We start from the raw sequence: 27,998 nt of genomic DNA on the forward strand, positions 1-27,998 counted from the left end.
CTAGAAGTCCAGGTCATCCTGGCCAATCTCATTAGAGTATTCTTTCTTTTTAGAAGCCTGAACTTTATCAATATCTTCAACCTCCTTTGGATCTGCCCCTTCAGCCTCTGCCTGGTCCTCGTCTTCCAAAGGATCAGTGCATGAAGATGCTTTGTCCTCTTCTTCCTCACTGTCAGGATACATCTGTGAGGGTTTCCTGCTCTCATCACTTTTCACTTCTCCATTAGGAAGATTGCTCATGGAGTTACTGTCATCTTTGCATTCTTCTTCATCTTCGTCTTCAGACCCCTTCTGAGATTGCTGTGAAAAGTTTCCTACAGAAGAATAACAAGAAAAGGCAGCTGCTTTGTTCAGCTTTGTTTTTTTATTGCTTTTTCTTTCTTTGGCCTTTAAGGCTCTCTGAGAAACCTTGTTACCTTTCACTTTTTGTTTTTTTTGTGTCTTGTCAGGGTCATCACTAGTAGGCTTCTCAAAATTATCATCATATTTGTCCTCTCCTTCACTGTTATTTTCCTCCTCAGCTGAACTCATCTCATCTGATTCTGGATTTGCATCTTCCTCTGCTTCAGCTTCATGCTGCTCAGCTTTTTCACTTCCTTCTGCAGCATCTCCTTCAGGACTGTTGACAGCTCCAGAGCCATCAGCATCTCCTCTGCATTCAGATGTCTCTTCCTCATCATCAGCCCCAATGTCCTCATCCTCTTCTTCAGCTTCATTGTCAGCTTCTGCTTCAGTTTCCTGTTCTTCATTTTGAGTTTCTTGTTCTTCCTCTTCTCCATTAACTTCCTCCTCCTCTTCCTTTGCTTCTTCCTCCTCCTCCTCTTTGAGGTTTTCTACCTCTTCTTCCACTTCCTGCTCCTCTTGTTTTGATTCTTCTTCTTTTGCTTCATCATGCTCCTTGCTTACTTCTTCCTCTTCTTCCTCTTCCTCTTTTGCTTCTTCCTCCTCCTTCATGTCTTCCTCTTCTTTTGTTTCTTCCAGTTCCTCTTTTAATTCCTCCTCCTCCTCTTTTGTTTCTTCCTCTTCCTCCTCTTTTGCTTCTTCCTCTTCCTCCTCTTTTGCTTCTTCCTCCTCCTTCATGTCTTCCTCTTCTTCTTTCGTTTCTTCCTCTTCCTCCTTCCCTTCCTCTCCCTCTTCATTTGTTTCTTCCTCTTCCTTCTCTTTTGCTTCTTCCTCCTCCTTCATGTCTTCTTTTATATCTTCCTCCTCTCTTGTTTCTTCTTCCTCCTCCTTCTCTCCTGCCTCCTCCTCCTTCTCTTTTTCCTCATTTATTTCCTCTTCCTCCATTGTTTCCTCTGCTCCTTCCTCTTTTACTTCATCTTCTTTCTCTTTTGTTTCTCCCTCCTCCTCTTCTTTTGTTACCTCCTCTTCTTCTACATTCGTTATTTCTTCTTCCTCTTCCTTCTCCTCTTTTGCTTCCTCTTCTTCTCTCTCTTTTGCTTCTTCCTCCACTTCTTCTGCTTCTTTCTTTTCTTCATTGGTTTCTTCATCTTTAACTTCATTCTCCACCTCACAGTTTTTATTTTCTGATATTTCAGACCCTTCACCTCCATTCAACACTGAGCTGCCCACTTCATTTAATTCTGGCTCCTTTTCTTCATTGCCCTCCACTTCCATTTCACCCTCATCATTCCCCTCATTTGGATTGCCATTTTCTGTTGCTTCTTCCACAGAACTACTGGGAGTTGTTTTGTTGTCTTGGGCTGCTTCTGAGACACAGGCTTCCTCATTATAATTTTTCTTTAATCTCAGGATTTGCTGTAAATCAAATGCTTTCATGACTGGGGCATTGGTGACCACCACTGTATTTCTTGTGGGTTTGGAAGCCATTTGTTTCCTCACACAAGAGTCACAAGGGCAGTATTCCTCCTTGCTTGTTTGTTTACTAATACTGGCCTCAAAAGCTTCACTAAATGCTATATCCTTATCTACATCAAAAGATAAGTCTGATGTGTCTTCTAGCCTAGTCTGGTTTCCATTCTTGTCACTGAAGTGTGACTTTTTATGCATAGTTTGCAATCGCAGTCTCCTCTGCTCAGTTTGGAGTGTTGACTCACGTCTGAGAGGTTCATCCGGAGGTCTTGGCAGCTTCTTCCCTGCTCTGGTTTTGATCTTTCTCAACTCCTTCTCTATGCTTTTTTGTATCCTTTTACTCACTTCTTCCTTCAGTTCCAATATCATTTCATCCATCTGCTGGTTGTTCTGCAGGTTCCACCTGACTTTGAACTCATTCATGGCATTGACATAGTGAGCCATGAACTCCTTCTCAATTTTCTTGAGTAGCTTAAGGACCCAAACTGGGTCTGGATCCATTGAGTTTTGCTGAACAAAGGATGTGCCCACACTGGTGACTGTATCAACTTTGGGTTCTGGGTCATTTGGAGACTCTTTCTCAAGCTTCTCTTCCGAATCGTCTTTCAGCTCTGTTCCACAGTCAGTATCATCAACATTTGTATTGTCAGTAGCGGCTAGCTGATCAGCTTCTTCTTCAAGATTTTCTTTTGGGAGTTCATCATTCACAACTTCAGCTTCTTCTTGTTCTCCATTTTCAGTTAATTTGCTGTTTTCTTTGTCTTCATTTTCTCCCTCTTCCTCCTGACCATGTTCACAATTACTGCACTGGTCTTCCTTATTCTCTTCTGCTTCTTGAATTAGAGAGTTCTCTCTAGTAGACTGTGCTTTTTCCTCAGCTTTTGATTTTGAGCAGGCTGTTGAAGGTCGGGATGACTGCTCTTCCTTTTTACTTTGCTCCTCAGCCTCAGCCAGTTCAGTGCCAGTCTCTACATTTTCCACTTGTGCAGATGATTTGAATTCAGCAGTTTTCTGTGCCACTAAAGTGCAATCTCTGGCACCAGCTGTATTCTCTTCCACTGAGCCACCAGAACCACTGTTAACATCAACCCCAGAAGAGGACATGGGAGTGAAGTCATAATCTACAGATTTGGGAGCTTTAAACCCAGAGGCTGTCTTTGCCTGTTCACAAGCTTCTTGATCTGAAATTGGGACACTTTTTTCAGGTATGCATCCAAACCACAGGGCTTGAAAAACATTTAGCAGCTCCATATACCTTGGTTTATTCAAATATTTTGATTTATCTGATGGACCTTCTGACTCTTCGTCAAGGAGCTGGAGACTGGCAAGACAAGTAATCAGAATACTGGCAGAGTTACTCAGTTTCCTCCCCATAGTAGGGGACACTTCAGGCAAACTGTTTGATCGGTCAAATTTTGTTTCATGTTTTGAACTAAGTAAGGCCTTCATGATCTGGACCGAAGTCTGAAGAGTGGTTGGAAGGTCTCTTCTGTTGCTGTTTTGTTGGGATGTAGCTGACTGGCTGCATTCTGCCTGGTCAGCTTTGTCAGCTTCAGACACAGCCTCAGAGATTTGTTCCTGATCTACACATTCTTCAGCCTCTTCATTAATAGCTGTACTTTCTGCTGCCTCTTTTCCTGCTTCATCCTTTGCCTCATTTTCAGCCTCCTCCTTCTTTTTCTCAGCTTTTTCATCCTCTGTGGTTTCCTCAGCATTTGTGCAGTATGATACCTCAGTGGTTGCTTCCATACATTCCTCTTCTACATTATCTTCCATTTCATATTTCATAAGCAATGTTTCTGAAGGGATTTTACTCAGCCATTCTTGCACAACCTCTTCTGGAGATGTATTTGGTAGAGTAGATGGCACTAATTCACTCTCTTCTTCCTGCATGTCCATCCCTTCTAACTCTTCCACCACTTTTTTATTGCAAGCACCATCAATCTCTTTACTCTTCTCATCATCTATTTCAGCTGCAGCTGATTTAGACCCATAGGAAGTTGCTTTGGAGGAATCGACAATTTCTTTCTGCTGTTTTCGTGGGGTCATCACTGATGCAGTACCTATGCTGCTAATGGAGGAATTCTTGAACATGGTTGAACGAATTTTTTTGCTGTTTGGCTTCCCTTTTGGTGGGGCGGGGCAATGCATACTGCATACTGACGCAGTGTCAGGCAAGGATGCTTGGCTGGAGTTTGACATCTCCACATGAAGGTTTCCAGTTTTTATCTGCCTTGATTTTGAATACTTAGATACATTTGATCGTGAGTATCTATCATCACTTTCCTGGGATATATGTGCTAACAAGCATTTATCTTTTATTTCTGACTTTGATGAGACTCTTGAAGACACACTTGCAGTATTTCCATTCTTAATCCCAGTCTCAGCTAAATGGTCAAATTTTGAACATGCACTCTCACTCATACTTCCATGTCTTGAAGAAAGGGTCTCTGAATTAATCTTAGAATGACCCTCTCCAGCTTTTCCATTAGGGCTCGAAACACTTGAGTGGACAGATGATGATTTGCTATTTTCTTCTCTATGGCTTCTCTTCTTTGAGCTTTTTGAGGATTCACTGTAGCCATTGGTGGTACTTTTCAAGCTTTTCTCCTCTTTAAAACCTGCATTTGCCTCTGTTTCACTAACAGATGAAATATTTGAATGAAAAGATCCTGACTTATGAGACACAGGGTCTCCAACAGACTTCTTTTTGATTTCACATGAGCTTTTGGAGTAATTGGATGTCCTGCTGCATGATCTCAGATCATCTGCATGGAGGGAATTCTTCTTTTTATTCAGAGTGGATTCAAGTGAAGACACAGACATTTCAGACTGTGTTTCCAAATGAATATGGCTGTGTTTGCTCTTTTTAGATCCTCTGGAGGAGCAAGAAGCATTGCACAGAATGACCTCCTCACTGTCACTTCTCTTGCTGTCCCTGTCACTAGCTCTGGAATGATGGGTTCCTTGTGTAGAGCATCGTTCACCTTCACTGCCGTCATCTCTAATCGATTGACTGGGCTTTGTTTTCGCTGACACTGAGCTGACTTCATTGATTTCATTTTCTTCTTGCTCTGCTTCAACCTCTTCAGCTTCTTTCTGTGGATTGGACTCACTGGAGAGTGAGGAGATCACTGCATTGTCATCAGAATGGTCATCCTGTTCACTCTTTGTTCTTGGTGCAGTACAGTTACTAGACTTGCTGTGTACACTATTGGCAGGAGTGGAAGACCTACTGTTGTTGTCTTGATTTGCCTTCTGAAGGCTTGAGGAGGACATGCTTCTATCCACGCTACTTGTTTCCTCACATACATTCCTCTTGCTCTTTCTGGACTGCAGAGATGACCTTGACATGGCACTCCCAACTCTGCTGCTTTCAACCTCTTCCCCATCATCCTTTAAGCACTTCACAGAGGAGACTTCAAAACAAGTTTCATCTTCATTTTGTGAATTGGTTTTGCTAGCCTCATGGTCTTCAGGGGTTTCTTGAGTATCCAGGTTGTTTTCACAGCTTGAATGTGACATTAAACCCAAGGATGAAGGTCTCTGACTGTTGCTCGTGCTTGTTCGAGTGTATTCTTGCTGGTCTTCTCCATTGGAAGCACCTGTTGACAAATCACTTCGACACATGCACTTTTTAATGGATCGATATGCTACTCTGTTCTCTATAGTCTCTGAGTAGGATGAGGACTCTTGCACAATGTGCTCAGAGTATTCCTCACTGGATGTGGTGTGGAGGCTATCCACAGAAGCCATTTTTTTGTGGACGACTCTCCTTCGGGAAGATGTGCTGGAGCATGATGACCGTGTGTGCCAGCTGCTTTGTACACTGGGCTCTTCCCTATGTGATGTGTGCATGGGGTTTCTCCAAATGTCATAGTCCTGGTGTTTCTTTCCACAGCTATGACAATGAGCCTCATCATATTCTGATTCCTCAAGTTTCGACATGTAAGAATCAATATCACAGGGATATAATGACTCATCTGCCTCTGAGCTGGCTTCTGGGTTCATTTTCTCTATGGGGTGTACTCCATTGTCCTCCCCTACACTTGACTCTTCACAAGGCATCTGGTTCATCAGATTGGACTTTTTGATCTGGGTGGACCACTGCAAAGTCTCATCATTTAGCAAGCGGAAGCGGACTTTCATCTCAACAGACAAGCTGCCATCCTTGTTCACATGTACCCGTTTTTCTATGTCATCATTGACCAAGGAATGGACCAGGTCCCCAGGTTTTGAGTGCGAACAACTGTTTGAGAAAGGTACACCATTGTCTGGTGAGGCAGCAAGACCATTAGGATACGACTTTTCTGATGATAAAGAAAATCTCATTGACCTATTGCTTGATGCTGTTCGTGGATGGATAACACTTTTTTTGGCTTTCAGTCCAAAGTCCACTGGAGTTTGAAATAAGTGAAGAAAAGAAAGATGGAAACAAATGTGAACTCATATAAAAATGACACAATATATATAGATCAAATACTCAAATTAGTTGATACTAATATTATTCTAGTAAAGCTGAGCCTATAGCAGTTTTCATAATTTGAAAATTTAGCTTTGAGTAAGTGATGGCCATAAATGTTGAGTTTTGAATGAATAATCAGCATTAAAACCTTCTATGCATTAACTTTCTTTTTAACCTAAATTGAAACATTTTTTGTTTGTTTTCTTAGGTGCATGCCAAGAAGAAAAACTTGTACACAAAGAGAGATTTACTCTCAGAGTTTCTCTGTTTTACCATTATGCAAATATCCTTTTATTCAACCGTGCAAGTTTTCATCTTTCTTATTTAGGTAGTGAAAAATACATGGAGAACTCACCCTCTTCCTTAGCAAGAGGTCAAGTATCACACATTTATTGTGCATCATACACTTCTCCACTCACATGCCAAGAAGCACAGATATGGCCATGTAGACCAGACCCTGCAGGGATGTGCCACTGTGAATAATTTTAATGTTTACTAAAAAAACCCACAAATGGCAAAAGAATCATAAGCTGATGACAGTTACAAAGAAAAATCATGGTAGTTCTAGAAGAAATCAGTGATAGTAAGGGAATTTTAAGAATTGTAATCAAAAGCACATCCCTATGGCCAAAGCAGTGATCTGCATAGATTTATTGAGGTCCTACACCCTTTATTTCAAGCAGAGTATATTGTCATCATGCTGTCTTGAGAAATGCATCTATCTTGTTTCTAATATATGTTTATTCAAAGTTTACTTCATACATATCTGGGCATATGGATATGAAGCTGAATGGTGGGCATTTTCGGAAGGAAGTGTTGAACGGAAAACACATCAAAGAAGATCCCATGAAATAACTCTTATCTAACCATCTTTATGAATTTGAGCTGATATATTGCTCAGTCTTTTGATAGACAAGGTTTTAGCTTATTTGCACTGCTCCCTCCAATTTTTTATGTCTTGATCAGAAAGTGTGATATGCCTCTGTCACTAAGTTTCTACAACTTATCAAAACACAAGTGAGCATTTCCAGGCTCCTGATATTGACAATGGGGAGAAACAGGTGCACCTCCAGAGCATACTTCATTTCATCCTAAAACAAAACTCTAGTACGGGTGAGATTTATTGCCCCTTGGAAATAGGAAGTTTCTTTTCATAGGCTACTGACGGTGGCTGATTTAATGACATGTGACTTTAGATAACTCATGATGAAGTGCCTAAGAAGTATCATCCTGAGTAATCTATGACATACTCCTTCCTGAACACAACCTTTCCATAAAAACATGCTTGGTTTCGAAAGGGCTGCATTGCAGCTGTAACCTGTAGGAGAAACTGAGTCTCCTGCTGACAAAAGGTGGGCATCCTCTTATCCTGGTGCAGGCGAATGCAAAGTGCAAGCGTTATATGACAGACAGACAAGGGGATAGAGGATTCGTGGGAAATCTCAAGAGTTTGGGGAGTCTCAGAGGCAGACACAGGAAAGGAGGGAGTTCTGGAAGGAAAAGGAGACACAGAGATATGAAAGAGGAAGGGAAGTCAGCCAGACATGGGTAGCATGTAAAAGAAAGACTGGAGGGTGTAGGGAGGAAATCCTAGAAGGAAACCAGAGAAAAAGAAGGGGAGGATGGAAAGGCCTGGGAGGCAGAGAGAGGGAAGCACATTTTCCACATGAAATCTGCACATTGGGGCAGTACAATAGGTGCCTGTAATCTCCATGTTGTGGGACACAGGCCTGGAGACAACTCTGCAATATGCCCGAGAGTTTTTCTTACTTTCATTGTTTTCTTTGACATTGTTGCTGTTGGAACGGGGAGCCAGGTTAGGCAGCTTCTCCACTGAGTGTTTCCTCAAATTCTCCACCAGTACAGGTTTAAATGGCTCCCGACCAACACATACCAACACACTGGGGCAGTGAAGCAGAGCCTGCATGCTGTCAATCTAGAAAGAGAAGAACAAGTGAATCACCATGAGCTGATAGAGCAGAGCTAGGTTTTTCCAAGCCCAAAATCAACTAACAGTTAGTTGTCACCTAAAATAAAATAAACATGGCTCCAGAGACCTTCAGGATTTACAGAGCCTGTTGGTAGGCTTTGTTGCACTTTTTTTCCATTGAGAGAGAAGCTCTGCTATGCTTCAATCAGATATTCTAACATAGGGAAGATAAAGAGATTGAAGAAGATCTCCCAAGAAGGGTGGGAGATATCGCCTCAGGAAGAAGTATCTCATTTTTATCACAAGGGCTTATATCTTGAGAAAGATTCAGGTATAATCAATGTGGGAGTGAGGAAGAGGATGGAACTAGCAGATTTTCAGTTTCCCTTACAGAGAATACTATTAATTCTTCTAATTAGTGCATGAGACAGTGATTTTTATCTGGTAACTGCTACATTTAAGATTGATCATTAGTTCTCTTCCTTCCTCTGCTCAGGAAGAGACAAGAACTGTGACTTCCACTAATATTACCTCACATACTGTCTCAAATATTACTTCATATATTGCCTTAATACAGGACTATGGGGGACATTGTCTTTCAGAGCAGAAAGAGCCTGTGAAGGAACCTCCATTCTTAAGGCTTAGACACTGCCTCTTCATCTTCACTGCATGATCTCTTTCTGGATTACACACCTAGTCCTCTATGTCAGCTGCAGCTAGTAGCAGGGAGCAGAGCTAGATGTGGCAGAGAGTCACTTTTACCCAAATACAAAGTTTACATCTCTAAAGGAGCAGGACTCTGTCTTGTGATACGAACTGGCTAGACAAAACCAGGATCCCTCTTCCATCTTGCTGCTGCAATCTCTTAATGTGAAAGACTGAAGTTAAGCTCTCGGGTAAAATACTTGATGGTTTCTGAAATTATGAGAAGGCTCTCTTGCTGTCTGAGAGGACTTTAGAGTGGTCAGCACCTGGCAGCTTTGTGCTGTCAGGGGTCTGCACAATCCAACCAGGATGTCCTCTCCTCCTCAGTCTGCTACATCAGGAGAACATCTCTAAAGCATCTAGGGAACTCACCAATAGCAAGTGACCACACAACAGGTTACCAAGGTGCTATCTAGCACCAGTGGTGGGTTAAACACTATCTTGGCTGTAAGATGCACCCTGACCTCACTGTGTCAGTTAATCATCCGTCCTTTAGCTAGCAACCGAGTATGGAAGAGAACAAATCTCACAGGAGCTGCGATGACAGTTCAGCAGTTATCACACATGCCTGGCATAACCGTGCACGAAGGGTGGACCTCATGCTCTAAATATTGCTATAGGAAAGGAATGAAGAATCAGGTCCCCCTTGGAGCCCAAGCTCTCAATTTGGGGAATGCATTTAGGGGTTTCTGAGATTAGTCAGTACCACCAGGGCTTTGAGAAGTACAAAGATAATAGTGCTGGATCTTGTGCAAGTAAGAGGAGGGTTAATGTGTGAAGCATGAAAGAACAAGACAGAGGCAGACAGAAACACATTCAAGATCCAATTAAATGCTTCTGGTAATTTTGCGTACAGTAAAGCATATGACAGCAACTTTTTAGTGGGAATACACTAAAATCTCATCATCTTCCTGTTACTTTTTATTTGTTTACATTATGACACTTGCAACCTGAGGCCCATTGAGTTTGGTGTTACAAAAGTCCATATTAAGATAGGCTCTGCTCTCTAAGCTTAACTTCAGACTTTCAAATTAAGAGATTGCAGCATCAAGATAGAAGAGGGGTCCAGGCTTTGTCTAGCCAGTTCACATTACAAGACACATTCCTCCTCCTTTAGAAAGGTAAACATCAATAAATCCACTTCTGGGCCATATATTTCTAAAGGAAACATCTTTCTACCTCACGTAAGAAGTTTATAGAAAGGCTATAATTTAATAAATTGATTATTTTGAGCAAGTTTTTGCCACCTGTATATTCCTTTTCCTTCTTTACTTTGTTGCGGTTATTGTTGTTTGTTTTTCATTCCTTTAGTGAGATCTTTTGCTCTGCCCTGGTACAAGTAGAAAAATAATGAGGCTAAAAAAGGAGAGAGAGAAAATGACAAAGAGGGAGACAAGAAATGAAACCAAATATGAAATCTCTTCTGCCCCTAATGTAAAACTATCTGTCTTTAAACCCCCATTAAGTTTAGGAACTATTCCTGTTTGTAAAGGACAATTTTTCAGTGAAAGCTATTTTTTGCACAGGACATTTCCTCACATGGTATTGTATCTGTGTATAGACACTTCAATCACACTCATCACTGCTGTGTTATGTGTGTAGAAAATAGATTGTGCCAATGACACAGTTTCAGGAATCAATGGAGCTGAGCCAGCTGAGTTACTGAATTTATGCATACTGCACAAACCAAATCTGTTCATATGGAATACACTTGTGTTATGTGACTTAAAATAAAGAGTCTGTCATGTAGTATTTCTGTCATCATCAGCTCTTTAACAGCATTTATACCTGTAACATAGTTTTTATTTGTAGTATCTATCTTGCAAGCTTAATCTGTTTGAATTAATAACCGTAGAAATTCTAAATCTGGGACATCAGCACTTCATAATGCTTCTTGGATGCTTCATTGTTAAAACTATTTTGGGAATTGTAAACGCAACTGAATGTTTCCTAAGGGTTAAATAAATCATTTCACTGACTGTTGATTTGGTTTAATTCAGTATCTGTTCTGACTGGGCAGCACAGTACTGTAGAGGTTGGATAATAGTTCACCTTGGTTTGCTCAGCACAGGCCTTTCCCACACTGCTGCATGAATCCCATCCTCTTAACAACACATCACTGCCTGGGCTGTACAGAAGACATCTGTCTTTGGAGCAATCAATATGGCATTTTTTTACTAGTGCTAAATTATTTCTAAATAGCATGTCCCCTCTTCGGTGTTCAGCAACTTGCAGCTTGCTCAGTGTGTCCAAGGATGAGGTCCATGTGCTGTTTCTCAGATTTACTTCTTTTTAAGGAGTACAAAAAAATTGTTTCTAATGTGAAGGGATCAGACCCTAAAGCTGCAGGCATGCTGATACCTACTCTTACTCTTGTATGTACTGAGTAAAATGCTAGCCCCATTTCAACCAGGGGCATAATGTCTTTTCTGCAGTCTGCATTACATTGCTTACAGCTAGGAAATAACACAGAAACTGGGAACTTTCTTTTGCTATTCTGCAAGAGAGGTGATCATGCTCTTCTGCTTGAATGTAACAACCACCAGGCGAAAAGTTATTATGCTTCTGGAACTATATTTTCCATGCACTTTCTGCCATTGATTTTTGTGCTGTGGGAGGAAACAGGAAATCAAAACTGGCGAAGTGACTTGAGAGAAAAGATTCCAAAGTTTGGCAATAACACCATGGTGAAAAGCAGACTCAGTGGCTATACATATTTTAGAAGCCCATGAGCCACAGAGAAAGAGATGAAATATTAGATCTGGTTAAATTATGTGAAAATAATCTGTCACTGAACTGCTGTTCAGAATGAGGTGGGAATGGTCTTGCAGAGAGGACAGTGTGAATTCCAGTGTATGGGATGCTGTTCAAGGCTGAGATATGCCTCCCAGAGCATGATCCTAGCCTAACTTTCATGAGCTTTCTTATTCCAAAGTGATTTGTTCTGGGACCTAGATTTTTATAAGCAACTACTATAAAAGAACATACTGTCATCATCTCTCCTGGATAAATTGTGAAAACCAAGGAACAGACATCCTTTTCTAAATGTTGAAAACAAAGGACGGGAAAACAATAGCTAGATTTTGCCTCAGATTTTGGACATTTACAAGTTATGTCTATAGGACTGAACTAGTCAACCAAGGCTGTATAGTTCACACAGAAAGGGCAATTCATGTACCCTGCACTGAACATCTTTGCTACTGAAAGACAAATCATTCTCTGGAGGTGCCTCTTTCTTCCTTGTCAAAAGAACACCTTGAAATGATTTAGAGATATGTAGATATCTAAGATACACAGATGTTTAGCAGCCATGACCACTCAATAGTTATCAGCAAGCATCATCTCAGTTGAATATTGAATATCCATCTCCAGGGTCCCAGGACCATCCTCCTACTTGAAGATCATATTATTGCAATGAGTTGCTGCTGTTAGTTGCTGTTTTAGGAATACAGTCATAATTAACTTCAGCTGTATAGTATTGAATGTGGCATAATCCCAATATAAGTAAAGTCAGTATCAGAACATGTCAGCACAACATATATAGATAGGCAGACTACTACTGCAATAAATACTAAATTATTTTAAACGGTCCTTTAAATTTCATTGCAGTTGGTAAAAAGGACTTTAGGGACCATTGTTCTCTGACCTTTACTGAATTGGCTTATTTTAAAGCTTATTTATGCAGGTAATATCATTTAAATGTAAGAAAATTTAATTTTTTTTTTCACTGCAAGGGTGGCCCAACACTGGACTGGGTTGCTCAGATATGCTGTGGAGTCTCCATCCTTGGAGATATTAAAAACCCAGCTGGACACCTGAACAACCTGATGTAATTGGTTTTAGAAAGGGATCTCTTTGATGAGATGATTGTCAGAGGTCTCCTCCAACCTCAACAAGAGTCTGACTCTGTGATTTATTGTAGGAGAGGTGGTTGTTTTTTACATATAGACATCAGCCAGAGGAAAAATGTGGTGGAACTGAAAGAACAGAAGGTAGATGTTCTTATCTGCTTTAGCTGTCACAATCAGTGGAAAAGAATAAATGTCATCAGGATGCATTTCATTTTAAAGCAGCAACAAACCTGAAAATATTTGGTGCTTTCTTTTAGTGTGGGTGACAGATCAGAAGATGCCACAGTGAAATTATATGGCAGCTGCTGTTTGGTGAGCACAGATTACTTCCAACATTAAAGTTCTTTTGTTTGCTCAGAGTTGTCATTTATCTCTTCCAAGCAGTAGCCTGTAAGGAAATCCTATAGTAAACAGATTCCACACTTCCCTCGGGCTGCCATAGCAAGGTCCTTGAGTGCCCATGTGAGGATACCATACTGCAAGAAAACAGGATTACAACCCAGTCCAATTGACCTGCAAAAGATGAAGTCAAGTGGTTGTGAATACTTACAATCTGGTGATCACCTGAAGGAGTTGTGATGGAGAAAGGAATATCCTGCCCTTTATTTCTACATTAACTCATCAAATGGATTGGAAATCATCTTTTGCAGTCTAGGCTTCTTGGACACTGTAGACAGCAATTAGTATTTCAGGGTAGAAGTTTTTGCAACACCTGATACAGGTGGCACCTCCTCTGTTCGACATGCCTGCCTCTTCCACTGACCAGAGAAAAAGTCAACCATCTCAATGCAGTTGTCTAAATATAGTTACCTAGAGCAATTTGAGATGTTCTAGGGTATCTAATACCTGCCTGAGGATGGCAGACAGGATACTAGACAAACACAGGACCCGTGCCCAACCAGACTACCACCTGAAAGCTAAGCAAGAAACATCTAACATGTTTATATAAAGAGACAATAAGACAATTAAGTGTCTTCATTTGCAAGCTGACACCTAAAACATGGTAAATTCAGGAATATTTTAAACCATGATAAATGGAATAAAATGGAAGACAGTGAATAGCTTATGATGAAGGGTTTTGGTGGGTTACAAAAGAGTTCCTTTGTATTGCTCAGCCCTTGTTTGAGTTCCATCTATATAATTACCTATCATACGAGCTCATGAGAAGGGTTGTTCACCTTCAAGGCACTTGACATTGAGAAACAAAAATCCACTAAGCAAAATTCACAGGAAACAATTTCTAGCAGTTTGCACTCTGTGGGCTGAAATAGACTCCTGTTAATTCTATCACATTGTCCTGGATTCAGCAGTAGCAGTCATTTTTCTCCTTCTTAGCTGGTGCTGTGTTGTGTTTTTGACTTTCAGCCTGGGAACAGTGCTGATAACACCAATGTTTTTAGCTGCTGCTTAGTAATGGTTAGTCTGACCAAGGACTTTCTGAGTCTCAGGCTCTGCCAGGGAGGAAGGGGAGCCAGGAGGAAGCAGAGATGGGACATTTGACCCAAACTAACCAAAGAGGTATTCCACAGCACATCATGCCCACTATATGAACTGAGGGTAGTTACTCAGAAGGGCTAGATCACTGCTCAGCTGGGCTGGGTATTGGTTGGCAGGTGGTGAGCAGTTGCATTCTCTTCGCTTGTTATTTCCCTTATCATTATTATTATTGGTGGTAGCAGCAGTGATTTGTGTTGTACCTTAGTTACTGGACTGTTCTTATCTCAACCAGTGGGAGTTACCTTCTTTCGATTCTCTTCCCCATCCTTCTGGAAGGGGGAGGGAGTGAACAAACAGCTGCGTGGTTTCTGAGTGACAGGCTGGGCTTAAACCACAACATGCATAATCCCTGAAAATAAAATTAATTTCTTAATTTTATTGTAAAAGCTAATCCAAATCCCACTATAACCAGTAGAGAGAGACTTGCTGACCTGTACAGACTCTAGATCATGAACCAAGAGAATTATGGATGTTGTGAGTGAAGTTCTGCACCAGAAAGCCTAAATGCTTGCTCTGTTGAAGTGTATTTGTTTGCATCAGTGAAATTCTGGCTGACAAACCACTGTGGTCTCTTAAAGATTAGGTGCTGCCATGTGAAAAAAAAATTGCAATTGCAATTTGCTGTCCATTAACATTATATGCACAGACTCTTCCAAGGAAATGTCTTCAGGTTTCATTAAAGTCCTTGTACTTCTGACGAAAAAAAATGATGATTTTTCAAAATAGTAAATCTTGTGTTTACTTGCATACTTCATTATCTCATACCACAGGAATTCTCTATCACAGCAAGATATGTCATGTATGGGTTGGTTCAAAAAAGCTGGATGTTCTTTCCAAGAAAAATGTTTCATAGCTGTTACCCTAAGCCCCACTGGGGAGGCCACCATGTACACGGTGGAAATGAGAGAACATCCTCTCTTCTGAACTATGCCTTTTTTCCAGTTTGGGTATTATCCATTGGAGGATGGATTGTCTCCATGAATGTTGCAGTACCTATCAGAAAGGGGCTGTGATCTCAGCAAGGACCTCTAGGTGCTACTGCAACACAATTAATAATAAAATGTCACCAATACCTAAACAGAAGAAAGACAAAAATAACATCTGTAAAATAAGGAATTTGTTGCTTGTTGTGGAGAACATGCTAACCTCTGGCTCTTTCCAGAGAAGAAGAATCTTTCTTAAACCTTACCCATCTCAGAAGATGAGTTTTGATGAAGGTAAAATGCAGGAGATAATTGCTTGGTTTTGCTTTATTTTTTTTTAACTCTGCTGGCTACCAGCCAACCAAAGATACCTGAGAGTTGAAGACAGAATGGGGAAATAATGCAAGACATGGTTAAGATCAGAAGTCCATAAGCTAATCCACCTTATAAAGAAGTGCAGAGATGCAAGGGAGAAACAGGAAAAGCTTGTAACAGACATGTTGAAGAAAAGCCTAACGGGCTGAGTTCATTGCCTATCATGCTGACTCACTGCCTTGTTTCCTTGTGCTCTTTCATCTGTTCCCATTTGTCTTTCATTCAGATTTACAATTTTTGGAGTGCAAACAAGCCCTTTTTTTGTAGTTATATGGCATTCAGTACAAGAGGAACCGGGTTTGGAACTGGGGTGTCTCTGTTTAACAATCATTTGTATTTTTTCATGCAAAGAACCCATTTTCCCTTCCCTCTTTGCACTGGAGGAATTAGAGAGTGTTTCTTCTGGGGAGTGGTTTTAAAACTATTATAATCTGTTGGTCAGAAGGTGATTCATGGGGTGTTGCCACTCCATGCCCACACATATATCAGCAAATTAGTAGAAGAAAAGGAGGAAGGTGTAGGAAAGTGTATTACTTGAACCTCACTTTCTCTAACACCAGCACGGGCCAGAAGGCTCTCTCCACCACAACAGAATGAACACAGAATGAGAGATAATATTGAACTCAAAATAGAGACCTGTTGCATGGATCTAATCCCCTGCAAACTGTAGCACCCAAATGATTAGTCCAGAAAGGAATACACAGCATCCCTTCCATCTCCTGCAGCAAATCAAAACTCACATGATCCTGTACACACCAAATCAAATACCAGGTCCCAAAACTCATATGCAGGAATGAGCAGAAGAGATGCTGATGTCATAGGCTCCTGCAATAGCGGGTAATCTGCTAAACATAATTATATACTGCTACCTTTATTTGATGCTTATATCATGGGAATATGTGCCAGTTTCTTGCTCCAGATGCTGAAATGTAGCAATATAAGATGATTGATGTCATACCAACACTTCTGTAAACATCAGCCTCTTCTAGAACTTTTCAGACATAAGCTGTCCAGTTTTCTGTTTAAACCACTGTGTAAAGCTGCATGAAAAATGATACATTTGGGAGCTGTGATCTGGAAATCAGGCAATGAAGCACTCAAACAGCCAAGTAAAATATGTGAAAGATAGAGGAATAAATGCGCTGCACTGCTTTTTCAGTCAACCACAGGCAAAGATCATGTTTAGCTATTGCACTGCTGGCAGCTTTTCCTGGAGTACTTGTAGATGCCTTTTCCCATGTGTGTGACACTTTGCATATGCATAAAGGAGGTATTCTAAGTTTGGTCCTGGAAATAGTCTGGATGAGCATGTCTTTCAGCAGTGCACGAGAAATATTACAATCAGAAGTTCAGTGGCCATTGGAAATCATTTGGGTAGCAGCAGAAGAGAGATGCCACATTGGAAAAAGGGAAGGGAGAGGAAAAGAGGAAAGACTGAAAAAAAAGACATGAAGAAAGCAGAAAAGTTTTAGTGAAAAAGGTGAAGAGGACAAAAAGGGTAAGAACTGGTTCAAAGCCTGGTTCAGTTTGGAAGGCAGGCTGCTAGGATTGTGTGAGAGATGCCACGGTTACTGCCCCTGCGGAAGATGAGCTGGCTTCTGATGAAGACTGTGGAAGTCTTCATGAGAGCTTCCACTGACTGCTGAATTTAGCTGGGGAGATCCCCACATCACACTGACTTCATATGCAAACTTCTGATGGCCTTTTCCCTACCCACCCACCATTGTCAGCTCAAAATGTGGTTGCAGACTGTCCTAGTTGTGAAGCAGCCAAAGAACAGAAAATTGCTTCTAAGGATGCAAATTTCAACACAGAAGAGAGAATTTCTTAGAGAGTTTTGGCTGCGGATATTTTCCACCTTCTGACATACTGCAATTCCTCATTGAAATTAGAGTCTGCCACCTGCCCTTTGGCAATGGGCTCATTAAATCTGGTCCATCCAATATCAGCATTTGAAAATCATGAGTCAGACTAACATCCACCCCACCCTAAGCACCTGCCCTCATCCTCTCTGAGGGCAGGATTAGCTTAAAAATTATAAAGTTCTGAGAAATGCTAAGCATTTATTTCTTGTGATTAGCCTTGTGGTGACTGAGTGAGTGGGAAGGATATGGTTCATGAGCTCAAGCTCATTCTTTTGACATAAAGTTCTCTCAAAACTTACTCTTTCTGTATGGGAAACATCTATGTCATGGATAAAAAGTTATTCCAGCTGGAAGCTGTGGGAGGAAAGAGGTAAGCACAACATAGATGTGCTCAAATTGTAGCACTGAGGCTGAGTATATAAACCCTACTGCTTCTAGATCAAACTCATAGATGATGTTGTTCCATGGTCCTAGCCAGGTGTCCTTTTCTGCATTGTGCTTCATTGAGCACTATGGATAGAAGCTATGGACTCCAAAAGCTCAGGGCACAAAGAGAAACACATTTACCTGAAAACCCTGGTTTAATTGAATAGTTTTCTTGTTACTGAATCCAGGATTTCAGTCTCAGTTTACAAAGTACAAATTTGAAAGCTAGATCACTGCTTACTTCTACACAGGAGAAGTAGCTTCCCTGATGTTAACAGAATTTATTTCAGAAAAGATACAATTTGAAAGAGGATTAGACATTGCTAAGAATTGCAGCAGAATGCTTTGGATCTTGTTTAGGACCCAAAAGGAAGAAATAAATGGTGAAAATGCAAAATATCTTCTCTTTTACTCTCCCACTATTGATAAAAACTCCAAAATTTGCATTTGGAACCAGATTTCCCTATTAAAAAACCCCCAAACCCCAGAACAAATAAAACAAAAAATGAAAAAAACCTACCCCAAAACAACAATAAAAAAAAAACAAAACTAGCTTTTTCTGCAAAAACTTTTTGCAGAAACAGTGATTTCTACTGAAAGTCCTTAATGAAAATTCACAGTTTTTCCAGGAGAGGGTGGAATTCTGCTATTCTTTGTACTGTAGGTAAATGAATAAACAGAAGCATCATGTTCGCAAATATCATTGCACATACTCAATAATATGATTGGATAATACAATGCCCTGGATTAAATTCAAAAGAATTAGAAAGTAATTACACTTTGCTACATTATTATTGAAAGAACAAAATCTCCTCAGGCTAAGGGAATCATTTGCATTTGGTCTATGTTAGATAAGAAATTATTAGATTTGGTATATGTTAGATAAGAAAGTGGCTACCACACTCAGGGTCCATTTAACTACATCTTGTAAGGCATTGGGCCAAATGATTTCAGGGCATCTCAAAGGTTCATAAAACACACCTGGATATGAGTCTTCTTATGGATCAGGTTCATGGAAAGTTTTGCTGAGGTTTACAGATTGCTTGTGTAAATCTCATTGGAGTCATTGTGGTTTTGGCATGGAATCAGAGAATATTGAACCTGAACCCTGTGGTTTGTTTTTAGACTATGAGTCACACACATGGTGGGTGGAAAGTGGTACAACTCACTTGATAACAACGGTTTGCTGCACATGAGGGGCTGAAATTGATTGCAGTTATTCATACCTGAACACAGCACAAAACCAATGTCACAGTGAATATGTCAGCATGGAACGAGAAAATTAACTATCCCAAAGAGAGAAATTATCACCTTTCTTCTCTTATTGTTTATATACATGCTACATTTTAAAGCATCAATTTGCCTCCATGTATCCAATTTCCTTCTTGCAGTTCCATCAGGGTCTTGATGACACCTGTCATTAAGACAGATGAGCTTGGTAGACAGCCCAAACATGAGCAGCCTAGAGGATGCCTGCGGGCAGTCTACAGATGTCCTAGAAATGGCTGTGTGGCTGTGTAAATCTGAGTCAGGAAATATGTCAGACAAGCCTGTTTCCTGGCCTTGCACCCTAAGGTCGCTGTAAAAGCAGTCGTTATTATCAAGAACGATTTAGTAATGATAGTTAGGCCAATACTAATACCAGCTAAAAATAAAAATTCTGTCTTTACTGCAAATTAAACAATTCTGGATCCAGGGCACTGGAAGAGGATTGCCTGTGCTGTTAAATTGCTAGAATGGTCTTTGGATCATTTAAAGCCTGCATCAACTGGCACTCCCCAAGCAATTCCTGGGCAGATCTGGGAGTTAGCATATGACAGGGATCTTTTCTGAGAAGTAGCTTGAATGTGGCCACCCAATATTAGAGGCTGTGGGAATTAGACCCTATTTTGGAGGCTACCTAGTATAAATAGGTATCAAGAGTGCCATGTAGTGTTCAAGGCCAGCATATGCCCTGATATTATTCTTTCTGCTAGAAGCTACCATTGTGCTACTTCTGGCTGAGGAAGATTTTAGCCTACAGGTTGCTGCAGACTGGGAAGATCACTGAGGAAAGAATCATTGCATATGTGCCCTTCTGTCTTTCTCCAAGACTACTACAACAACTGCCGCTGCCAAAGATGACTTGATTTGACCCAGAATGGTTAGTCTTGCCACATCTTGTGTGTCTTGCTCCAAACTCTGTACAAACATAGAAGAAAAATGACTTACCCCAAGGATTTTCTAATAACTAATCCCTTACAGTCTCCAATTAGTGGTGCCTGAGGAAGCATTCCTTTGCTCCCCTGATTAACTTGCACAGTAATTCTCTGATCCCTCAAGGAAACTTGGTTTCATATAGTGCTCATTCTGCAATGTTCTTACTTGTAGAGTCTAAGGAAGAGAGTCTTTCTGGTCATCTACTCTGCCTTTCTTCATAACAGACTCAATCAGATTCGCTCATTAAGCGTAACAACTTACGGGCAGCCTTGAGTGAGCCTAAGCAAAAATACATCTATGTCTTGGCCTGACTCCAACAAATATAAAACTAGCCACATCCCTTGGAAAACTGTACTGATGGTTGATAAATCCCATTTGAGAAGCTTATGATAATTGTGACCAGTAGCCATAAACTATGTACACTATTTGCCATAACACAATGTGGCTCCAAACACCATACTAGGAGTAGTATTGGATTTTAAAGAATTTGGTTTTGGTTTTGTTTTAATTTGAGACTGTCAGTAAAATGAAGGACTCATGATTCAAGAGTAAGTGCAGAAATCAGGACATCTGTGACTAGACGTACAGTCATGTTGCTGGGTTCCTGTGACTTAAAGAAGTCTCAGTGACTGTCCAGCTGGTGGGCCCTGGATAATTGCCATTTGTAAGGGAAATCCTCTTGCTGTGCAGTTGCTGTCATGTAATCCTACACGTCATTTCTTAGTTTAATTGTCTGTGAGGATTTCTGGCCTTTCTATGATCTCTGTCTGCCTTTTTGCCCTTAGGGGATTTCTTCCCTCTCCCAGAGACAGGCAGAAGCAATCTGCACATAGGTGTGTTCTGTGGTTCAGATCATGGATAAAGAAAATCCACTAGGTTGTATAAGAATTTCCCAGAACAGAAGTGAAAGTCCATCTGATGGTGAAGATAACCTACGAATTTTACTCTACCTTTTTTATCATGATAACTAGTCTTAGTAGCACAACTCATTCTTCTTTTGTGTAGAACTGATGTCCCTAGTAAAAACTAAGAAAGCTGTAATTTTCAACTGTCTCATAAGCCAGGTGATCTTCAGATGTAGACTCCCATGTCTTACATTCACTAGTACTTAAATATCTTGAGTACTTTAAATAGATTAAAACTTGGGCCTAGGTTAATTTTAGGTCTAGTCTGAGCCAGTCTTCTGATCTTCTATAGTTAACAAATAGAGGCCAGCAGGGAGTATGACACACACACACACACTCCCATCCTAAATGCTTAATAAGCTGATCAAATTTAGATAAATTAAATCCAGAGCTCTCTATCCTTAAGTGCACAAAATTGCACAAAGTTTCACTGGCATGTTAATGATATGTCAGTGTTACCTTAAATAACAGATTTCTCTCTATTTGGGCATTATTTACTCTAAATTTTCTGGAAAAGAATAACTAGTATTTTGACCTGAAAAGAACTAAATGATCTACAGTTTTTACTTGCTGAAAATTTAACTGATTTTTCTAAGCTGAAATTAAATTAAATTTCTCTTCAGTCCCATAGTCATCATATTAGCTACTGTTCTTGTAAATCTAAAATTAGTTTTAGATTTAAAAACTGACAACAAAAATCATGGTTAGTTTCAGAAAAAGGGCTTTTGGCCCTGCTGAAATCAGAGCCTAAATACTTAACACCTATTCATTTCAGTAGAACTAGCTTTTTCTTACTAGTAGACAGCCTGCTTGATGCTTAAGAGCAAAAATACCAGTTTAATCTCAAAGTTTCAAGAGTTAGAATGAAACTTCAAACATGTAAATACCAATAGAACTACTCTGGATTTATACTAACACTGGAATCGGGATCTTTCAAGTGCTGCTTATACTGATCTGAGTTTTGCATAATTACTAGAGGCTAATTTGGGATTCGTAGCACTAAAAGACTTTCTGGCCCAAGAGCAATTAAGGCCCCTTAACCTAGGCTGCAGAAGAAACAAGCAGTGAATAGACGACTTTTCCTAGGAAGTTCATAAATTATAATTTTGAAAATATGTGAGAGGTAAATTAGCAGATAAATGAGAGTAAATAAAGATAAAATAACAGAAAGACAAGCATGATCACAAAAACAAGAGCTCTGCTGGCCTCCAATGGGTCTTGATGCTTCAGCACCACCTTTGGCATTACAGTGAACTTCATCTGTGTTAGGATTCTGCATAGGTGCCCATGACCTCCTGAATTTGTACCATGAAACAGAGGTAAAATATTCCATTGAATGGCTTCATGAAATCACTGTTGTGCCTTCCTATTCAGGTAAAACCTTACATTAAGTCAATTTGAAAAAAAAGAGACAGAATGAAGGCTATAAAAATAAATGATACAAGTTCTGTCTGGAGAAGAAAATGAACTGGTGTGCAAAACCAGCGAAATTTGGTTTATTTCATTGTGAGTTATGATTGAATTAAACTCAGAAGTTTACCATAAACATCTGTAAACTAGGTAGACTGTGAAAGGAAGAAAACACTTTTCTCTGCTTTTTCAAGTCAATACTATATGAAAGAAACACAAAAAACTGAGCCAGTTCCATGTGTGCATGTGTGCCTAAGTTTATACTCACATAAATAGGGTACCAAAGACTAGTAATTAAGAGATCTGGATGTATTAAAACAGAGCCACTGGGACAGTATATGCCAACCATACTTAATGTGGCATAGGTGATTTAACTTATCTCAAGGTTTGAATCTATATCTGGAATTACAGTGACAGAAACAAAAGGAGATTTGGAAGGGCAACATTCTAAGGTCTATGAATAGCACTTTCATTGATGGAAGAGGTCTATTCACCAGTAGGAGAGGAGATTTTTCCTATTTTGTGTTCAGTTTTCCAGACATCAAGAAAAAACTGGCAGCAAAAAAGAAATGTGAACCTGCAATTAAATACAGTGAGTTAGGTTATTGTAAGCCAGATAAATACAAAGTCAATCAAGCAGTAGTCCAGATGCATTGCTTATCTTACTGGTATTCAGCTAATTTGGCAAATCATGGTAATAAATGTCAAAAGTTATAGTTCCACTCAATCCTAGCCCTCTTTTCCAGAAATACTGTAATAAGTCTTGCAAAAAAATTACACAGACTCTGGATAAAAGAAGCTTACAGAATTATTTAAAAACAATTTTAATTATTATTCAAAAAGAATAATATGAGTAACAAGGAAATATCCAAGAAATATGAAACATCCAGACATCTTTGAATATTCATGGAAGAATGGAGGCTTATTTCCATCTTCTCTAGCAGAAAACACAAATGTAAGTATAAAGGCAAGATGTACAGTCAAAACTTCTTCAGCACCAGTTGAAGGAGGTTATTAAAAAAACCCCAAACAAATTATCTGAAAAAATTGCCTTTTTCACTCCTCAAAGAAAACATTAGTATCTGGTGAAAACTCCAGGACACAACCAATTGTGTTTAGGGAATAAAGATCTTGAAGTTAAGGTAAGACAAGAAAAATTGGATAGAAGGGCAGAAATGGATCCTTAAGAAAGGAAAAGATTACAAAATCCAAGAGAGAATGACTTTTTTTAATGGTTTAAATATTCTGCACCCTAGAGTGGAGAAACAGCTCCAGGAAGTCCTAACAGCAAAGACCACTGAACGAGCAGTAATGAACAGTAAAAAAACAAGAGGTAAATGATCGAAATTAAGAGTGGATAAAAAATCACTTTAAAGGAGTCTCCAGAATATATATTAATAATCACATATTTCCTACATATTTGTAAGCTGATAACACTGATCAGGTTGGACACATAGTCACCTATCACAATGATATTCTACACAAGAACAAAAGGAGTGCAAATTAAATTAGTAAGGTACAGAAGATTGACTGCTTATTAACAAGTTTTATATGAAAATATGAAAATTTTCATATCCAAAAACGAATCCCAAGGGACCGTGAAGAAATTAAGAGTTTGACCCACATCCACATTTCTGCAGATGGAAAACATGGAGGGCAAAGGAAAAAAAAGCAGGGCAGATGTTCTGTATAGGACCTTTGAGATTTATTGTGGAAAATATCATTATGACCACATTGAGGATAATCTTAAACTCTTTAGCATGCCAGAGAAGATAATCTAGCTGCAACAAAGACCACCAATATCTTTTCAAGTGATGTGCTTGTGCAGCTTTGGCTGAACCATTCCCAGAAACAAAGGCTGAACTGAGAATGGGGACACAAAGCATGTGATGAAGGTATTGATTGTCTCCTCATGAGATCTACATAACTATCACATAACTAACACATAACTGTCAGCAAAGATGTTAGTGTGTAAAACTGAGTAGGTGTCATCAGCTTCAAATACTCTACAGTGACCGCTTCTAGTCAGTTAGCACCTGTGTCATTCTAGCTGTGTCTTGCTACATATTGGCACGTTGGGATGAAATACGACTCTGAGAGAACAGAGAACAGGATGACCACCACTGCAGAGCTGAAAAATGGGAAAGATAACTGCATATATTTATATGGAAAGAAGGACGAAGGTTGAATGATGACAATATTGTTCTTACAGAGTGTGTACTTAGTACATATCCCAGATAAAATACTGGTGTTTAAAATGAATAGAAGGAAAATTGTGGGAAAATCATTTAAGAATCACAAGGAGAACATTAAGACTGCATTAGGAAGCAGAAGGCAAAACTTTCCATTAGAGAAATGAGTGAAAAGTCTCAAAAATGTAAGAACTGAAGAGGAAGCCATTACCACTAGCCAAGATTACTATCTCCATGTGGACTGAACAGGAGTCCAAGTTTTGAAAACTGGAGAAATCAGTAACAAAATAAAATACTTATCCATAAATTATAACACATCTTGGTAGCAGGATTGGGGTTGGTTTTTGTTTTTTTTTTTCTTAATTTGAGTTGGATGCATATGTAGTAGTAAAGCAAGCAGTGCCAGACTCTTTTCTTCAGAATAGAGGTCAACTGAAGTAGCCTGGCTGCTCAAACACAGACTGGCCAAATCCAATATACTTATAGTGAATACTCCCAGGCCCTAAATCTAAACTGTTGGGACACTATTATTCTGGGCCAAGACCAAACCAGGGAAGATGTTAAGAATTTCACAAAATTGAGAAGGATGAGGTCCTGCTTTAATATGTTTTAATTTAGTAGAACAGTTGTAGCTGTGGTATACAGCAAACTTGTAAATAAATTGATATAAACTAAACGAAACAACTGATTCTGAAGCCATCTAGACACCTTTCTTTGACCAGCTCCATGTTCATTGGACTGTCAGCTTAGTCCCAACAGCTGTATGGGGGCTTAGCCACTTAAGTCACTTACAGAAACATTTAGACACTGACATGCAGGTAGCTGTATCTGAAATTAATCCAGCTCCATATATCCACAGTCATTTAGACAGTTACTTGGAAAGCAGCTGTCTGAAGTGCCTATTTCTTTCCATTGACTGCCAAAATAGCCTAAGGCATGGAATTGTCTTGCCTATTACCATGCAGTTGCTTGAAGTGAGCCATTTTTTTTACTCTCCTATTAGGAGAAGCACAGACTCTAGACATACTTAGAAAAGACAATTCCCTCAATAGGGTAACCAGCTTGCTTATCTTGGACTTAGTCAACTGACTTTTAGGTCATAAAGTCTGGGAAGATAAATTATCTATTTGTTTTTGCCAGGCCATGCTTGGGTTGCCCACAGCTAAGTTTTCTTTCTTGCTCCTGGGTCCCTTTTCATAAACCCTCAGTTTCTCAGCAAGATTGCTGTTTCATTTTTCCTGCATATGTGGAGTGGCATCATCCTTTCCCTGGTGTTTCATCTCATCTCTGACTGCAGTCAGCTTGACACTTTTAGCCTCTAGACCAGTAGGGCTGGGAAAACTTAAGCAGTAGGATGTTCAAGAAGGACTTTTTCCCTGGATCATCCAGCTGAGAACAGGAAGCTCTTTCCAGAGTGGTGGTCAAATAGGAACCACTGTGATGACATGTTGCCTCCACCAGGAAAGATGGCTCAAGGCATCATTATCCCCTCCCTCTATCCTTCATAGCTGCACACTCCTATCCCTGTTCCAGGTCAAAATTATTTGGGCTAAATATACTCCTCCACACTTTTTCACCTCCTGGATAGTGGGTCATTTGAACCCAAGTGATTTCAGTCATCTGCTTCAGAATGTGACACCACAAAAGGCTGTAATGTTACCACAAAGAGCTGGCACACAGTACTATAAAGATGGAAAAAGTGGCAAGGAGCAGGGTAACTGCTCTGCACAGCTGCATTGCAGGGGCAAGTCAGGCTAACATGTGAGACCTCTTCAGAAGAAATAGAAGTACAGGTTAGTCTGCATTACAAGGAGATGGAGAAGAAATAAGGAAAAACTTAGTTTTGTCAGGAAATTAGTTTGGGAGCAGAAGAGCAAAGGAGTTGTCATGCCCTGAATTTATTGTAAGAGTCAGCCCCAACTGGTACGTTCACCAAATCATCAATACAGATGTGTCTCCTGATCCCACTCATACTCTAATTACTTATGTATTTATTAGTTATGTTACCATAATGCTGACGATGCCACATCATGAGCAGGACCCTATTCTGTTAGGACCTGTGCAACTGCAAAGTGCCACCTAAAGACCATGTTATTCTGTTGAATTCCCAGTTGTTAGGTATAGAAAAGTTAAGCCTCTGCTGGGACATTCCTCACAGGAGAGGGTGGGAAACCCCATTATTAGAAGTTTATTTAAGGTTTTATACCCAGCTGCAAAATATTGAGCTTCTGGACTTCTGTCAAAAGTTGCATCTCATTGACCTAAAACAATATCTGATGTATTAAGCTCTTGAATGGTTGAACAAGATTCTTCTACATCACCCCTTCATGTAATTAAAGGGGAAGCAATTCCTGTGATGTTAAGTAAACAAGCCCAAAGGATTAAGATGATGTGGGTAAAGCACTGGCCCCATGAGCTAAAGCATTTGCATCATAGGGAATGCAAACATTGATGTGATAATACCTGTTAGAATAACTGACCAGCACCAGGTATCAGAGATACTTGCCTTCCTCCCATCAACAGTGTAGAGCTTCTTCACTGGGAACTGCAGGATCTCAGAAATCTCATCCAGGAGTGTTTTGAAACTCCTGGCATTTCTGCGGTTCAAGATGATTGAACGACGAAAACCACTTTCTCCATTCTTAACTAGTGTGATCTTCTTTGGTATTCTGGGGCCATGCTGAGTGAAAGGTGTGGAATAATCTTCAAGCTTGCCCTCCTGAGCTGCTCTTCTCAAGGTACTGGAGGGACGACCATTTCGCGGAGGGCCTGGCCTGTGTCCCCCAGAAGTAATGCTAATAGGTTTGACATATTTCTTGTCAGAGCAAAGGTAACACCCTCCATCCTCTAGTTGGTCCAGCTCACTGATGCAATGTATTCCTCGTGGGGTAGTGATGGTCCGTACCCCAAATGGCAGTGGGACCCGATGAGAGAGGTCATCCATGAGTGCATTGAAGCTCTTGAAACTTCGCTGGTTGATGGCCATCTTGACTCCTGCAAACTGAGGGTCTCCACTCTTGAAGAAGGTTATTTTTTTGGCTGGGAGTACCTTGGTGACAGTGCTTGTCCGAGCCACAGAGGTAAGGGGCTGCTCATAGTTGTAGGAGCTGGTGGTTGACAGGTAGTCAGCAGGCATCTGAGTCATCCCTCTTGCTTAATGGTAACTACAAGAGAAAATAAATAGAGTAGTGTTTGTTTGAATCATGCAGAATCAATGCTCGACTAGCATGGGAGCAACATTTGTTTTCCTCACAACAGTTTTACCGTCTATGCTTGATCAAAATCAGATTGTACCAGCACGGATTTATGATCTCATTGGTCCTCACAGTTAAACCATACTTGTTCTGCAGATGCCAATGCAAATTCAGTCAGTGTTAATAGCCTCTGAGACACAAAAAGCATGAGTCAGACCCTGAGAGAAACCCACAAAACCCAATATTTGT

The 27,998-nt window shown here is 40.1% G+C and overlaps 1 protein-coding gene across 1 annotated transcript; it reads right to left on the reverse strand.

Moving 5' to 3' along the window:
• RP1L1 (RP1 like 1) lies at positions 1-27,700 on the reverse strand. Its single transcript, XM_034060403.1, has 5 exons — positions 27,062-27,700; positions 8,037-8,213; positions 4,929-6,210; positions 1,510-4,580; positions 1-738 (listed from the first exon to the last, which is right to left on the reverse strand). The coding sequence occupies exons 1-5, from the start codon at positions 27,698-27,700 to the stop codon at positions 1-3; spliced, it is 5,907 nt and encodes a 1,968-aa protein (XP_033916294.1).
• Between the last annotated feature and the right edge of the window lie 298 nt (positions 27,701-27,998).

This window comes from Melopsittacus undulatus, chromosome 3, assembly GCF_012275295.1.
Source record: "Melopsittacus undulatus isolate bMelUnd1 chromosome 3, bMelUnd1.mat.Z, whole genome shotgun sequence".
Classification (NCBI taxonomy): domain Eukaryota; kingdom Metazoa; phylum Chordata; class Aves; order Psittaciformes; family Psittaculidae; genus Melopsittacus; species Melopsittacus undulatus.